Source organism: Porites lutea, chromosome 12 (genome assembly GCF_958299795.1).
Source record: "Porites lutea chromosome 12, jaPorLute2.1, whole genome shotgun sequence".
Lineage (NCBI taxonomy): Eukaryota > Metazoa > Cnidaria > Anthozoa > Scleractinia > Poritidae > Porites > Porites lutea.
In genome coordinates this window covers 20680124-20695876 of record NC_133212.1, presented here as the reverse complement: position 1 = coordinate 20695876, position 15753 = coordinate 20680124, and the positions used below count along the sequence as shown (strand labels likewise).

The following is a 15753-nucleotide window of genomic DNA, read 5'->3' as shown; positions in this document are numbered from 1 at the left end:
CAAGCAGATGTCCCATCTCTGAACGGCAATAGATATTTTTGATTTTGTTTAAATAACAAAAGGATAGAATATCTCTGTTGTTTAAAAGATGTCTGTTCAAAACATCTACCTTTGGTTCTGCACATCCAGTTACTGCATATTTGATTCGGTCGTTGACTTTTATTTTGCGTCAGTTTTGATACTATCAAAACGTCTTACACTACAATGCTTCATGATGATCTTAAACTCACACACAAAACTTCAGCAATACCTTTGTGGCGAACGACGTATATTTTTAGGGGGTGTTTACATGACACCGGGGCGACTTTCGCCCCGGAGCGAGTACACTCCGGTTCCCTCTCATGGCTCTATATTTGTTTACATGATACCACCACAAAATGTTATGCCGGCGCGAGTCACCTCGGCGTGAGTTCACCCCGGTTCTTGTACCGGGGCGAGAATTTCACTCCGGTACGAAATCTGGCAGCGGTATCATGTAAACGCGAAACGACCACCCGTTTCGGTGTGAAACGCTGGAACGGGTAACCCATGCGTAATGTTTGCGATTTTGAATCACACGTGCACCTTCAAATAATAAGATATGAAATGACTCGGTCATAATGTAAACCCGATACGAAATCAAAAAGTCATCCCGGTATGAGACTCGCGCCGGTGCGAGCTTTCTCATTAAACACTCCAGTGTTTTGTTAGCACTCTGACGCGCAACAAAAATATTAAGTCCGATTGTCTCGGGGGAAAATAATTCTCCCAGTGCTATCGTCAAAACCTCCGGCTAAACTGAAAGTAAATTTTGTAAAAATTAAAATAATTCCTAAAAAGTAAAATCCGAGAAATGACATCAACTCAGTTTTACGCTTAATCGGACAAATGATCCAGACAAAATAATCAGACAAAAAAATCGGACAAATAATGGGACATAAAATCAGATAAAAAATCAGACAAATGATCGGACAAAATATCAGACAAAGAAATCAGACAAATACTCGGGCAAAAATTATGGACAAGATAAATGAATCGGGCAAAAAAATCGGACAAAAAATCGGATAGCCTGCGAGAAAATCAGACATACGTCAAATAATCGAGCAAATAATCGAACAAAAAAATCGGACAAAAAGATCGGACAAATAATCGGACAAAAAAATTGGACCAAAAAAAATCAGACAAAAAAATCGGACAAGTTTCTGTTGGAAAACTTGTCCTGTTCCGCTCATTCTAATCCCAGCAAACTGCACTGAGAACCCAGAGCGAAGTGATCGTAACGGCCGTACAGACATAAGAGTTGCGTTACTTGACTAGCTAACACTGTTCGGTATTCAATTACGGTCTTCCTGTTACCCGACATACAAGACACCAGAGATCGGTTGGCGGAGTTTCTTCTGTTTATTCTGTTCCGATGTCACAAAATGTTTCTGATTTACCTCACATAAGTTCTCTGTACAGGTAAGATAGGTTCCTAAATGTCATAGTTTGTATTAAGTATCAACAAGTCCTGACATAAAGCTCTAAACAAGGCTGGTCCGAGTACTATAAAATTTTTTGGAATTTAGTGAAAGGAAGCTAACTGAGTTATATATTTGTCTACGTTTGGAGTCTATAAGAAATTCACATTCTACGCGTATAAACTTTATGGGTTTTCACATCTTACGGGTACGACCATGATATAAAGCGTATGCTGAATTGCGCAACGAAATATAAGAGAGCAGAATCCTGTTAAACGTGTCTGATGCTTGATTGAAAAAAAAGGGTTCAAATTGCAGCTACGTGAGTGACACCAAGAGACAGGTAATATAATTTGAATATTTGGTATCAATTGTATACTTTTGTCGGTCATTTCGGTACATCATTTCAGTTGCTCTTCCTGTCAAGAATTATGAATATTATGTGTCCTTGTCTATGCTCGTATTATTCTTTATTAAATAGAGTAGTATATTCAGTCAAAATGTTAAGAGTTTAGAAATTACTACTCGACATGAAATATGTACATATTTTAAAAAAGGGCGCCAGTGGACGCAAAACCGTCTGTTACAAAATCATGATAAAAAAAACCGTATGTCACACACTAATGTCAGGTTCCTCAAGTCAGGCGGAATATAAATCAAATTCAAAAGTCCCCGGTCTAAAACGGTCATAACACATTGTTGATAGGATATCTTTAGAGTCCACCTGCGGGTTAGTCAAGCACAACATTTTGAAAAAAAAAAAGAGAAGAAAAGATTAAAACAAACAAACAAACAAAAATCCTGGGTGGCAAGCGTTTCCGCTCGAGTTCGTTGACAAAGTTAAAGAAACAAACTCGTTAAAAATTTCTGAATACGCCATGCCAAAGGTTTCACCACGAATTTACGAGCCTCTGGATTTAGTGTCCTTTTCATCGACCTATATGAGGTAAACCAAGACAGTCTTGGATCGTGGATTCCGGATTCTTTGCCAGTCGAAACTGAAACTCAAGATTCCAAACGTTTGCGGGATTCCGGATTCCTTGAGTCGAATTCCAGATTACAAAGCCCAGGATTCCAAATTTCACATATGCATAAATGTCCCTGATACCAATTCAGTGCAATTAAAGTTTTCCTTGTTATGTTGAATTGCAGTTCTTGTGCATTTGAAACCAATCAATGGCGAGCAATTTGTTTATGGTAAGTCCGCAAATAAGAAGACTACTTAGTACGTAATAAAGGCTTCCTGGACAAATTCATGGTTCCCCAGAGACTATATTGCAAAGAAAGCTTTATAAGCGTCTATACCCCTGTTGGGGAATGTGACCCAAGGGCCTAGTCCACAAGGAGCCGGATTTTGTAAAGTAGTTTTGCGAATCAGTTACATGGCTGCTTGTTGTACTGTTGTGTTTGTATACGTTTCTGTGTTCACAAATGAGTTCACCATTACACCGTAATTTTTGGGGAGTTATTATAACTCCAAAAATGGAGTAAAATTTTAGGTACAGGATAACGCCTTTTTGGGGGTTATTTTAACTCCTAATTTAACTCCGAATTTGGGGTCATTTTTACTCCTGAAAAAGATTTCTTTTTTTCTCCCAGTCTGGAGTTAAAATCACTCCGAAATGGGGTTACTTTTACTCCTTACATGGGTTGTTTTTACTCTTTTTGGAGTTAATTTAACTCTGAAAAGTCGAGTAAAAATTTTAGGTACAGGATAACTCCTTTTTTGAGGTTATTTTAACTCCTCAATATCTGGGGTCACTTTTACTCCTGAAAAAGAGTTCTTTAAACTCCTTTTTGGAGTTAACTCCCCAAAAAAATAACTCCACCGTAAGGAGTTAAATTAGCCCCACTAGAGGAATTATTATAACTCCCTGAAAATTACTGTGTAGTGAATCACGCAACAGGACGGGGGAGGAAAGAAGACGTCAGGCCTTGTGTGACAAGCGTGACATTAATTTTTTTTGAAATAACTTCTCGCCAAACTTCACTTTCCTTTAAACAGACATTTTCGTAAAGATCAGAAAACCTTAATGTTCAGTGAAGATCACGACAAAACACGCAAGTGATAGCCCTGTCACGTTTGTCACACACAAGCCTTTTGCCGTTCTCTTTTTCTTACCGTCCTCTTGCGTAAACTCACTATTGTTGTCAGCCATTAGCAGTTGAGCTAAGGGAAAAGTAGGCTGCCTTAAAATTCCGAAAATAAGCCCCTCATGTATAAGCCCCTCCAAATATAAGCCCCCCAAACCGGTAACGCAAAAAACCCTCCGTTAAATCGCCCCTCCGAATATAAGCCCCAGGGGGCTTGTACTTGGAAAATTGCCCTCAAATACAAAGGAAAACAAAGCAAAAACGGTAAATTTACTTCCAACTATAAGGCTAGCCCAATAGATTTTGGGACGCAAATTTCCCTCCGTAGATAAGCCCCTCCGAATATAAGCCCCTCCAAAAATAAGCCCCTCAAAAAGGGCCTTTGAAAAATACATGCCCCGGGACTTATTTTCGGAATTTTACGGTATGTAAACTTATTTCTTGTGACAGGCAGTATGCATAGTGACTGCTACAGGTGTAAGAGAAGAGGCCTAGTGAAGATGAAAGTCATAATTTTGGTTAATAACCGTAAAAAGGGGAGAATCTCTTATGACCGATGATTCATGATTCACGATCAGGGTTCGTACAGACTTTTGAATACAAAATTCAAAAGTTTTTCTTTTTTTTTTTTTTTTCCAAAACAATAATTTCTTTTTGCAAACTCAAGGTTTAAAAATAGGTGATCTATAGAGACGTTTAAAAACGTAGGAACAAAGCTTTTTTCATGATGTGCTGCAAAATACGCGCGGATTGAATACGATTCAATGAAAACGTTACCATTTTTTCAGACTTAATCTCCATTTTCAGAGTTTTACCAGGTCTGGAAAATTACCGGGAAAATTTCAAGACTTTTTCAAGAATTCAAGACTTTGTGCGAACCCTGTATGATGCATTAGCAGGAAGGGATGATGCTCTCTTGACGCCAATAAAAGTTGCTAGATGCATTATCTTATCACTGACCTTTTCCTTTCACTACTGCTTTTATGGCAACACGGACAAGCAAAGTGTATCTAAATCTAAAGGCTACCCACTTCAGTGGCGGATTCAGACCTACAGATAAGGGGAGGGGGGGGGCGGTCATCCAGATCCCAAGATAAAGGGGGGCCCGGTCTCCAAAAAATTTCTTTTCGGCCCGTCGGGCCTCAGTTTGGTCTAAAAATAAAGTGGGGGGGGGGGGGGGCGGGCCCCCACGGCACCTCCCCTAGATCCGCCACTGCACTTTGAGAATGACGAGAACCGTCCAGTAGCTCCCACAAGGCTAGAGCGTCTGTAATGTGTTCATTGGCAAGCAGTGTATGTTAACCCTTTATTTCTTATTTTGTCGCGCTCTGCTATCTTTTTACTGTCAACCAGAATGCAACCGGTCAATATGGCTTTCAAAAAACACACCCTTGGAGAACATCTCAAGTCCAACAGCGTTTCCTTCAAATGTGTCATTGCAGTATTCATGGTGTGTTTTTGTCGCCAAAGGATATCGTATACGTGTCCACTTTCAGTTATTCAATCTGAAAAACAGCACTAATTGCTCAAGTTCGGCTGTGGAATTAGCCGAGAATGACGGATATAGCTTTGGGTCATTGGGGAGATACTGTGGTTATCACGTGCCTGACGATGTAGTGTCCCGCCTGAGCTATGTTACCGTGATATACACGATAACCAATGGAACCATAGAGGTACATCCTGGATTCCAAGCCTCGTTGTCACGGGAATCAGCGGGTAAGATATTTTGCCACGACAGTCAAATCTCCCTCAAAGAACACTTTGTAAACGGACACTAAACTGCAGTCTTGGCATCTCCCTCCCTTACTTTTTAAGCATGATATAAAACGTCACTTTGTGCACACTTGAACTGCCTCTACCTCATTTACAGAGAGATGCAGCCAATACCATGATCCTGAGGCAAATTATAACATCGTGCTTAGCGGTTCAAGTGGCAGATTTCAAAGCCCTTTATTTCCATTAGATTACCATATAAACATGAAATGTCGATGGATAATCACAGTACCCAGCGGCCACCGCATAAAGATTAGCTTCCAGGCCTTCTATCTTGGTTCAAAAAGACTGGGCAATTGTGATGAGGAAGACCACGTGGAGGTACGAGACAGCTTCATAGAAAACGACCCAGGATACGGAATATTTTGTGGTAATGTTGCCCCTCCTCCGATCTATTCAGTAGGACCTAAGATTCTAGTTACGTTCATATCGGATGAAGAAAGAGTTTCTCAGGGATTCGCCGCAAGATTTGACGCCATATCTAACGGTAAGGTTAGTTATTTTATACTGACGACATTTCGTGACAAAATGATGACGAAAAACCCGCTCCTTTGGTTTTGATCCTTTTGTGAACAGATGCTTGTCACGGTCATGGTAACATAACCAGTCTTTAAGCGAGCAGTGGCAACAAGAACAAGTCGTCATTCAAATTCCAACAGTTGTGATTGTATCAGTAGAAGTTCCTCAGTAGTGACCTTGCACAAAATTAATCATAACATGCAATTGCAAAAAAACCTGTCTTTAGGAAGCGGGCTAAACACTGGATGAAAAAGTTCTGCCTATATGTTTCAAGTTTGAGTGTGTTATGTGGGTAAAAAGTTCATAAACGTTAATTAAGGATTGGTCATCATTCGTCGGAGACGGAATTGATATCTTTCTGTATTTGTTCGCGAGCTCTTTCGTGCCTCAGCAATTGTACGTACCTTGTGCTACCTTGTAGCCAAGGTTGACATAAAAAGGGGGCATCTTGTGACCTTGAAGTCTGCACAGCCGTATTACTTTTGACGCCGATGAGTGTTGCGCGAGCAGATTCACAAAGGCAAAAAAAACACCAGTCTCCCAAAAGCTGACGAAGTACCGTCCCCAATTAGCCCAATCATCAAAGAGCATTGGGCGAAATCATTCAATCCCTCTTTCATTTCCATTCTCTTTCATTTGACATTCCCAGATATGATGTCGAGTGTTTCCGATCTTGTCAACGTAATGTCGGATCGGAAGTCGGATCATTGTTAAGAGCCTCTCGATCACAAGGGCTGAATGATAAAGATTATATTGTGACGATGATGAGCCGTGATACTGCCCTTTAACAATTCCTTGTTTTGAAATATGGATATGGTACTATATACCTGTAGATGATTGACCTGTTATCAGTTACTTTTTAGGTGTGTGCACTCCTAACAACAGCGTGGTGTCGCTAAATCTGACCCAAGATTCAACCGGTCGCCTGGCCTCCCCAGACTACCCGCTTCAATTTCCGCCGATCAGCTCCTGCTATTGGCGACTAAAAGCACCTGATGGGTATCGCGTTAAGCTTCAGTTTACAAAATTAAACATCCAGGGTGACTGCAAAAATGGTATAAATGGTGGAAATTGGGTTCGTGTAGATGATTCTTTCGTACCTGATTTTGATAGTGTTTCTTCATATTGGGGAAGATTCTGCAGTCCTGTTCAGCCCCCGGTGATATATTCTACCAGGAATCAGCTTCAGGTGTTTTTCACGACAAATTACACCTCTAGTAGTGAGTACACCAAGGGTGATAACCTGTTACCAAGTCCAAATACTACAGGATTTTATGCTTCATATGAGGTTATTCCACAAGGTAAATGGGTGTTTGTTCACATTTCATTTAAAACATTCATAAATTAATTCGCCTCGTGGGGTTTTCCTATGTTGTTCAATGTGGCACGACTTAAAAATAGATGGTTCTTATGTTTTCTTCTAACACACTTATGACGTTGCTGCATCATGGTATTGAACCTTTCATTGATAAAGCTTTTTACCTAGTTGATAAGAAATTAGAAAAAATGATTTTGTATACACCACCAGACATATTTCGTATTTGTATGGTTACTATCAGTATCTATCCTTACAGACTCCACTTACTAATAAGCAATCTTTGTGAGATGTTTGCTCGTAAATTATCCAACTGGTCTTGCTCAGTTTAATGAAAACATTTCGCCTGTAGCGTAGGGTCCGATCCTGATTTATATTTATGCGTTATTATTTCCTCAGGTTATACAAGTCGATGTCGCACAGACACGAAACCACAGAAACCCATCGAAGTGCGAGGATATACAGGGTCTTTAGTTAGTCCGGGGTATCCCTATTCCTACCCAATCATCACTTGTACCTGGAAAATTGTGGTCCCGGATGGTTATATAGTGGAGGTGAAGATTGAAGATTTTGATATGGCCTGCTCGGGAGGAAGTAAGCTACTGGTGGGCAAAGATACGTTTTGCGGCTCGAACAAACCTTCCGGACTGTTGACATCTGAATCGGACTTGATGATACAGATGATCATAACGGAGGCGCAGGACAACCGTGGTTTTCGTGCCACGTTTACAATGACAGAAAGAGGTTAGTAATCAAAAGTGATGTTGCAATAATATTTGGTAATAGACCTTTTTACCGATACGGCGGCCATATTGAATTAACTCGCTTTAAGGAGTATTATAGGATGCCCAGGGGGCATGACCACATTTCGTTTGTATTTTCGAGCGCTTTTTGGGACATTTTTTCTTAAAGTTTTCTTAGAATAAGATTGTAATGGGAAAAAAGATCCTTGTACCGTGTTTGGATGAAATAATGATCGCTTTTTTTCTAGTTTAGTATTAGAAATATCGTCTTTCGCTGTTTTATTTCTCTGGAAAAAGCGCGATCATTATTACATCAAAACATTGCACAAGGATCTTTTTTCCCATTACAATCTTATTCTAAGAAAACTTTAAGAAAAAATGTCCCGAAAAGCGTTCGAAAATACAAACGAAATGTGCTCATGCCCCCTGGGCATCCTATAATACTCCTTAAATCGAATTAATTCAATATGGCCGCCGTATAGGTAAAAAGGTCTATTCGGACTACTTTCCCTGTAATCTAGACGACAGTGCATGGGTTTTAGTCTACCATGGTAAGATGCTACCTACATTTATATGTTGATCCAAACAACGGTTCAGCGCTATTACTTTTAACATAAAGGCCAACCATCATTCTCATTTTCAACTGACAACGTGTTGTCCGGAATGTAACATTGTTGAATGCTAAATTTGGTCCAACTCAACCCAGCTCTCTTTAGTGCTGGAAGAGACTGAACATGTTGGTCTATATCACTCAACATTGTTACAATCTTGGGCAAAAGGACAAATTTACATTTGTGGGGCGTTTTTCAATTCACACATGCCCAAGATTTCCCTCCACCCCACAAACAACGTTGAACGCTTGTATCCAGAACTTTTCCCCAGTTTTAATATTGCGCAATAAGGTGGGGGAGGGAGAACCGCAGCAATTTTTGAAAAGGATGCACTGTTTTATGAGGGGCACCGAAAAATTACAGAAAATTATGAATAATGCACTACTGTCCCAAGGACTTGTCTCCAGGATTGTAAAGCAACATGCTGGTGTTGCCTCACCATCACTACTAGAAATACGTTTTTCGCAAAATATTACATGCAACCTGATGGCCATTTCCGGTCGTCGCTTCTCTCCACCCAAAAAGTAAGTCACTTTTCGGGTGAAAAGAATTAGAAGCGACGACCGCACGCTAATGGCCTACGTCAGCGAGCACTGTTAGATAAAGATAATTTAATGAGCTTACCTATTACACCGTTGCTTATGTTCTCTTATCCTTTGAAGAACTTGCTGTGGCGTCGATTGTTCCATGGATAGTTATCCCAATCGTGTTGGTGGCGATTGGTGTGACTGTGTTTGTCACGTGGAGGCGGAACAAAAGAGCACGAGAACGCGGTTCTTCATTCAAGACTAGCATAATAAAGCGGATGAGAACTCAGTCAACCGTAAGCGGTTAAAGCACGGGGTTAAAAGTTTTAGCTATAGTCCGGCCATCAAGTTTCCATCGTGGAAAAACAACCATCGCATGACGTAGGCCTGAAGTCATTGCCTTTGCCGATATATACTGAGATAAATGTTATGTCTAATTATCAGCACTGTTAGATGTCAGTCTCAAAGCCAACCAGCCATGGTTATTACACGTTCGTGGCACTGATAATACTGATACTGGTTACACATCAATTTTTTTTTCAAGCATAACAGCGGCGACGGTTAAGATAAAGAGTCTGCGCCGACTCTGCGTTCATTTTTCCCCTTGTCTTTATCAGCACTCCTTTCCACGGGTATTAAAAGCTACTAAAGGCTGGTTTTCACTAGCGACGGAGTCGGAGTCGGAGTCGTAAACGGAGTGGTAAGAGCGCTTATAACCTAGTGAAAATTAAAAATCGGAGTCGTAAGCGGAATCATAAGCGCGACGGAATCGGAGTCAGAAAAATCAGAACGTTTCCATTTCTTCCGAGCCCGCTTACGACTCTTTCGCTTACGTTCCGCTTATGATCTGTGAAAACCAGATTGTCGGAGTCGGAAGCAGAAGCAGAAGCAGAAGGATTAACCAATCGCAGTGCAGGTTCCCCCGCTTGGTTTGGTTCTTCTGCTTCTGCTTCCGACTCCGAAAATCTGGTTTTCACTAGATCAGAAGCGGAACGTAAGTGACGGAATCGTAAGCAGAATCAGAACGCTGTTTTCACTAGATCATAAGCTCTGCGCTTCTGATTACGACTCCAACTGCAACTCCGTCGTTAGTGAAAACTAGCTTAGAGTCAGAAGTAGAAGCGGAGGAACTAAACCAATCACTATAAACGTCCCCACGCTTTGTGATTGGTTTAGTTTTTCCGCTTCTGCCTCCGACTCCGACAATCTTCACTACATCATAACCGGAACGTAAGCGACGGAGTCGTACGAAAGCGAAATCGGAACGCTGTTTTCACTAGATCATAAGCTCTACGCTTGTGATTACGACTCCGACTCCGAATCCGTCGCTAGTGAAAACCACAAAGGGAAGAAGTCGTATACGAAGATTTGTAGTCACCGGCTGGGAATCGAACTCGGGACCCCTCCCTCTTTCTCTCGGTGCATGTCATGATCAGCAGTAGAAATCATAAGAATTCAGCTCGAAAGGCAACATCTGACACAAGATGGATCCTGCTCATAATGAATAATTTCTCCCCTTTTTTTTGTAAGGAGAGAACGGCCAAAAAATACAGCCTTTGAAATTAAATTTAAGAGCTATCGAGGCATCGTGGCAGCCCGTGATTTCCAGCGTCATTTAGTAAGCAACATCAACTATATTTTAAAGCAACCCACGGCATTATTAAGGTCGGACTTTCGTTGGTTACTATTCGTTTTGGCTTCAAGCGAAGTGTTAGGGGTTGTGCTATATAAAATTTCCCTTTCGTAGAAATCGAAATGTATTTTATTAGAATAAACAAAGACAACATTGCAGTATGTAAAGAGTTCAAATGATTCAGATGGCATAAATAACACCTGTTTTACCCGCCTTGCTGCCGAAAGGAGCCTTAATAAATAACAAATACAAAATACTGTGATAAATATTGAGAAAAATGTTTTTGGTCGCACATCGCGTCCTAATAGCTAATACTCTCAGTTAAAAGGTTACAAGCCTTTTTATGGTCATTCATATATCTTTATCCTTGGCCGAAGAAGCACTTCTCAATTTTTTGCAACTTCATCTTTGGGTTTAATTAAAATAGGTTCTAGAGTCGTGAGGGTATATTGTGAAGTAATTGAATTGTGGCACTTAATTGCAGGAAAGCAAAGACACTTAACCTTTTCACTCCGTGTGTCAATTATGGAGTTAGGAAATTAGTAGAAAAAATTCGCGCTATGGAGCTGGGAAAAGCTACCATGCAACCAGTTAGTTCAAAAAACCATTATATTTAGCAGTAGGTTTGCCGAATGACAACTTTTGCAAAATGGAATTTTGAATTTTTCTCTCGCTGGGCGGGTTACGTTTGCCTCGCTCCTTTACAAAGGAAGTTACGAACAATCTTCCAAACTGCAGCTCGAATTTCCTGAGTACGCCAACAGTACAAAAATGGATTTATAGACGAGTTCAAAAACGCTATTGTATCTGCAATATGCAATCGGTTATCCAGAGGCTGTCCAAAAGCCAAAATGATAGTAACTACCAATATTGGCAAATAACAAAAGATCATACAAATGAAATATATGAGGGTATTGATGGCACTCTTTGTAGATTGTTTAATTTTCGTCGTATCAGCACTCAACCTGTTTATGGCCTGTTGTTGTGATCGAATAACCAACGTGTGATGCCGCACGATTTGGAAAATTCTGATGTACGAAAAAGTTGATATGAAGAAGCAAATAGCAATGCCGCTGACAACTATAGCAAGAAATAGAAGACTTCTTTTCCAAATCCTGAGAAATGACAAAAAAATAAACACCAACCAGAGGCTTGCTGAAGTATATAACGCACGTTTCACTGTCATCACGTCGGAATAACGCATATGGTAACGAAGAGCTAAAAACCGATCCACGCTGATGGCTGTCATGGTGGAGAGAGAAACACCACAGGCTAGAAAAAACATGACCTCCGTTGCTTGTTTTAAAGCGGAACTGCTTTCTGAGTAGATAAGCGCATTGGAAATGTAAACTGGTTGAACAACAAGCCCGACAAGAAGGTCTGACACCGCGAGACTGCACAAGAAGACTATGGACGGTGCTGAACGGAGCGAAGGAGTCCTCGATATGGCTGTCAACACCAAAGCATTTCCAATGATGGATACGAAAATAAGTGGAGCGTTGAGAATACAATTAATTACTTCAATTGTTTCGGGATAATAACTGTCTTGCATATTGTTCATGTCATCGAGTTCTGAATCGTTTTTGCTAAAGAGGGAAAGGTTTAACATCTCCAATTCTGTTTTCAATTCCAGTTTGTAATACGCTTCTAAGGCTTCCCTTATTGATGGTACCCAATCATCTCTCTAGGACGTCAGTAACAAAGTTGGCAAATTATTTAATGCATACACGTCTTCATCCAACCACAGAGTAATATTTCATAATGATGATGTAGTTTGCTTGATGTGCAAATTATTGTTTGCATTTGATGGATATCGCCCGCCGGAAAAGAAAGTAAACTACAATAGCACGTCCAACAGCTGTGGTAAAATGAGGAGTTAACAATGACAAGGAGGAAACAGAACATCATAACTTAAGCACAAGATGAAGTCAAATTATTTTTTGACTGGGTCATGGAAAACAGAGGGGGCGTATGGGTCAATAAAAACCCGAAAAACCGCTCTAAAAATTACCCAAAACCGAAAAACCGCGATAGATTTCGATCAAAACCGAAAAGCGAATACAAAACCATCATAACCGAAGATTTATACAGCTAAATGTGCAAAACTCAAGTCTAGATCTCAAACGTCAGTGATATGTGGAACATAGGGACTAAACGGTAAAATTGAAGAACATATTAAGTTCCCCAAAAAATCTGTTGGCCGTCTGTTGGTAGACTGTCGACCGCCAGTTCATCGACACATGACGACCAACAGACAGGCGGCGGACAGATTAAAACTAACTCTGGTTTGTTGAAAAAAACTGATACTCAAACTATCTACATCTAGCTCTTTTACCTTGATCAATAAATATGAACTCTCACGTTGAAAATTTTATGATCGACCAACAGCTCTCCTACAGTTTAACGACAATCGTCGACAGTCGGCCGACAGAATTCTTGGGGAGTCGTTCTTCAATTTGCCGACTTAACAATATCACATCATCATTCTAAATATCAATATCATCACAGTCTCAGCACTATCTATGGATGTTATAGTCGTAAGACTGGCATATCTGCCCTAAGATCGTCTAGGAGAATTCACAAAGATCCTCGATTGAATATTGCGATCGCAAAAAGCTCTCCTATAGCTTTAAAGCTCTGATAAAAAAATCCAGAATCCCACATTGCAGTTTGACCTGGATTGACGGTAAAATAGAAACATATAAAATAGCCTAACATCTGACTGTACAGAGACCCAAAGAGGAATCTAACCTGCTTTATTTTTGCCAAAAAATCGAAAAACCAAATGCTAGAAAACGGAAAAACCGGAAACCGCAACGGAAAACAAAACCGAAAAACCGACATAAAAAATGGCCAAAACCGAAAATCCCAACGCCTCCCTCTCGAAAACATGCTAGTTTGCATAAAGACGACGCAAAATGAAAAATGAAAAAAGCAAAACAGGAAAACTACGAGCGAGGGAGCGGAAGTACCAGCTAAAGTACGGTATTGTTCTTTGGTTATAATAACATGCCAAACAAAGGAATAAAAAATTGCAAAGGTTACAAAGGAATAAAAAAAATATCACAAAATTTAAACTTAGATATGAAGAATGAACTTGACAAGAAAAACATTTTATTAACTTCGTTTCAAACATAAATACCTCATTGCTAAAACAAACAAAAGGAAAGGAAGGGGAAAAAAACCGTTTGAGTACTCGATCGAATTGATCTTGTCAGTAAAAGGCGCTAGCTGTCAATGAATCCGATCATCGTACGTAGTCAAATATGAATAAGAAGGCCGAAAAAATACAGAGACATTTACCTGCAAAGTAAAGAAAAAAATGCTTACAAGAACTTGGCTCCCCAGAATGTGGAATTATCCGATGTGTGCGACTGATGGCCAACTTCAAGAAAGCTTTCCCTTAAATGAACATAAAATTAAAACTAAGTTAATTGTTACCAAGTACAAAATTAAAGATTTGTGTTAATCACATCATACAAACAATTTTCTTTGGAACGCAAAGATTTCATCTAATATTGAGTGATTTGAATTGACGGCCATCTCACCTGCAGTAGTATCGATCATTTGTTTTAAAGATAAGTAGAAATATTGGAATCCGTCACAGGCATTCCATTCTCAGCAATTCAACATGTTTAAAGATGTCTTATGAGATCCTTGTGTATAGTATCTCGATTCTCCACGAAACAAATCTAGTGCTCCGAACAGAAGCGATTCGTTTTAAAATGAACTTTACCGAATTCCGAACCGTCAAACTATTCCTTACTTCATTTCCTCCAATAAAATGCCAATATCTACGTTATACGTCAACCTCTCCTCTGTCTTAATATAATCCCACACCGCACTTTTTTATGTCAAGTTCAAAAGTACAACATCCAATCCCCTACAGACTCTGCTGCTTTCGGGTCTAAATTTGGAACAGTATCTGTAAGTATTTGAGTAAACCTCAAAAATGCACTTTTATGAAAAAAGAAGTGCACAATTTTTAAATTTATAAATTTCAAATCCAGGATAGTTATTGACATGGACACCCTTCTTGATGTAATTGAGAGAGGAGTTTGATTTAATATATTTTTTTTTACACGTTGATTTATCAGCTTTACTTAGTATCTTTGTTTTAGTTATCTCTATCTTCCTCCTATATTTGTAAAATCTCTTATACAAGTGTATGGATCTTTGTGGCGAAACAGAAATTAGGCCTAGTTCAGACGCCGTACTTTTCATGTGCCGAACCTAACTGAATAAGTTCGACTTTGGAGCAACACTGGCGCGACATCTGATTCAGACGGCGTACCGTGTGTCGAACCTAAGTTAAGTTCGACAAAAGTTCGACAGACTCTGTCGAACTTAACGCTTTTGCCACACCAAACTAAAACTGCCGTACCAAATTGATTCAGACGCCGCTCTTTTGCCGTGCTTAATTCATCAGTTAGGTTAAGCACATGAGTGGAGCGGCGTCTGAACCGGTCCTTAAATTCAAAATCAATTTGTAGCGTCCTCACAATGCCTGCCTCTAGTAACTGTTGCTAAATGCAGGCAGTGTCAATGTGTAATAAAGTTGTTGTTGTTTTTGCTGTTGTAAATAATGCCTTAGTGACAATGAAAATACGAAGTCTAAATGTGTGTTTGAAATAGAAAGGGAAACAAGAAACCAGTTAATATATCCTCTCAAAAACTTGCGTCAAGCAGTTAATTTGCAAATCAAATTTGAAAAGAAACTTTGAGTTCTCCATGTTTTTTTTTTTCTCACAAATGCGAATAGTCCATTTTACAGTGACTGGTGAAACGAGGCTGGAGTTGACCATGTTTGATATATACAAACCCTTCAAGTTTATTATGTAAATCATGTGGTTCTTATGCTACACTATAAGTAGTATTTTTTTAGGCATAATTTCCATAAGAAAACGACAGAGGTTTTTGTCAAAACAAGGTCAACCAAAACCTCACGTTCACTCAAAGGCTTGAAGGGGCTGTATCACGGCAGTCTACTTCATTTTGTTCAATTTTGCCTATTACTCGCCCTCAATCGCTATGGAACTTAAAGTAAGCAAAGAAATTACATGTAAATGACAAAATCAGAGATCCGAAACAAACAAATA

The 15753-nt window shown here is 39.7% G+C and overlaps 2 protein-coding genes across 3 annotated transcripts; one reads left to right on the top strand and one right to left on the bottom strand.

Annotated features, from left to right (window-relative positions):
* Positions 1–4096: 4096 nt before the first annotated feature.
* On the top strand, positions 4097–11371 carry LOC140953854 (tolloid-like protein 2). Its single transcript, XM_073403231.1, has 6 exons — positions 4097–4112; positions 4887–5249; positions 5404–5793; positions 6689–7126; positions 7540–7884; positions 9157–11371. Exons 1-6 carry the CDS (start codon positions 4097–4099, stop codon positions 9327–9329), a joined length of 1725 nt encoding a protein of 574 aa, XP_073259332.1. The 3' UTR covers positions 9330–11371.
* On the bottom strand, positions 11337–14646 carry LOC140922025 (melanocyte-stimulating hormone receptor-like). 2 transcript variants are annotated; one of them, XM_073372056.1, is made up of 3 exons: positions 14203–14646; positions 13985–14056; positions 11337–12512 (listed from the first exon to the last, which is right to left on the bottom strand). In XM_073372056.1, exon 3 carries the CDS (start codon positions 12261–12263, stop codon positions 11337–11339), a length of 927 nt encoding a protein of 308 aa, XP_073228157.1. In that variant the 5' UTR covers positions 12264–12512; positions 13985–14056; positions 14203–14646. The 2 variants fall into 2 exon arrangements, with proteins under 2 accessions (XP_073228157.1, XP_073228158.1); XM_073372057.1 differs by lacking the exons at positions 13985–14056; positions 14203–14646 and adding an exon at positions 12990–13110.
* Between the last annotated feature and the right edge of the window lie 1107 nt (positions 14647–15753).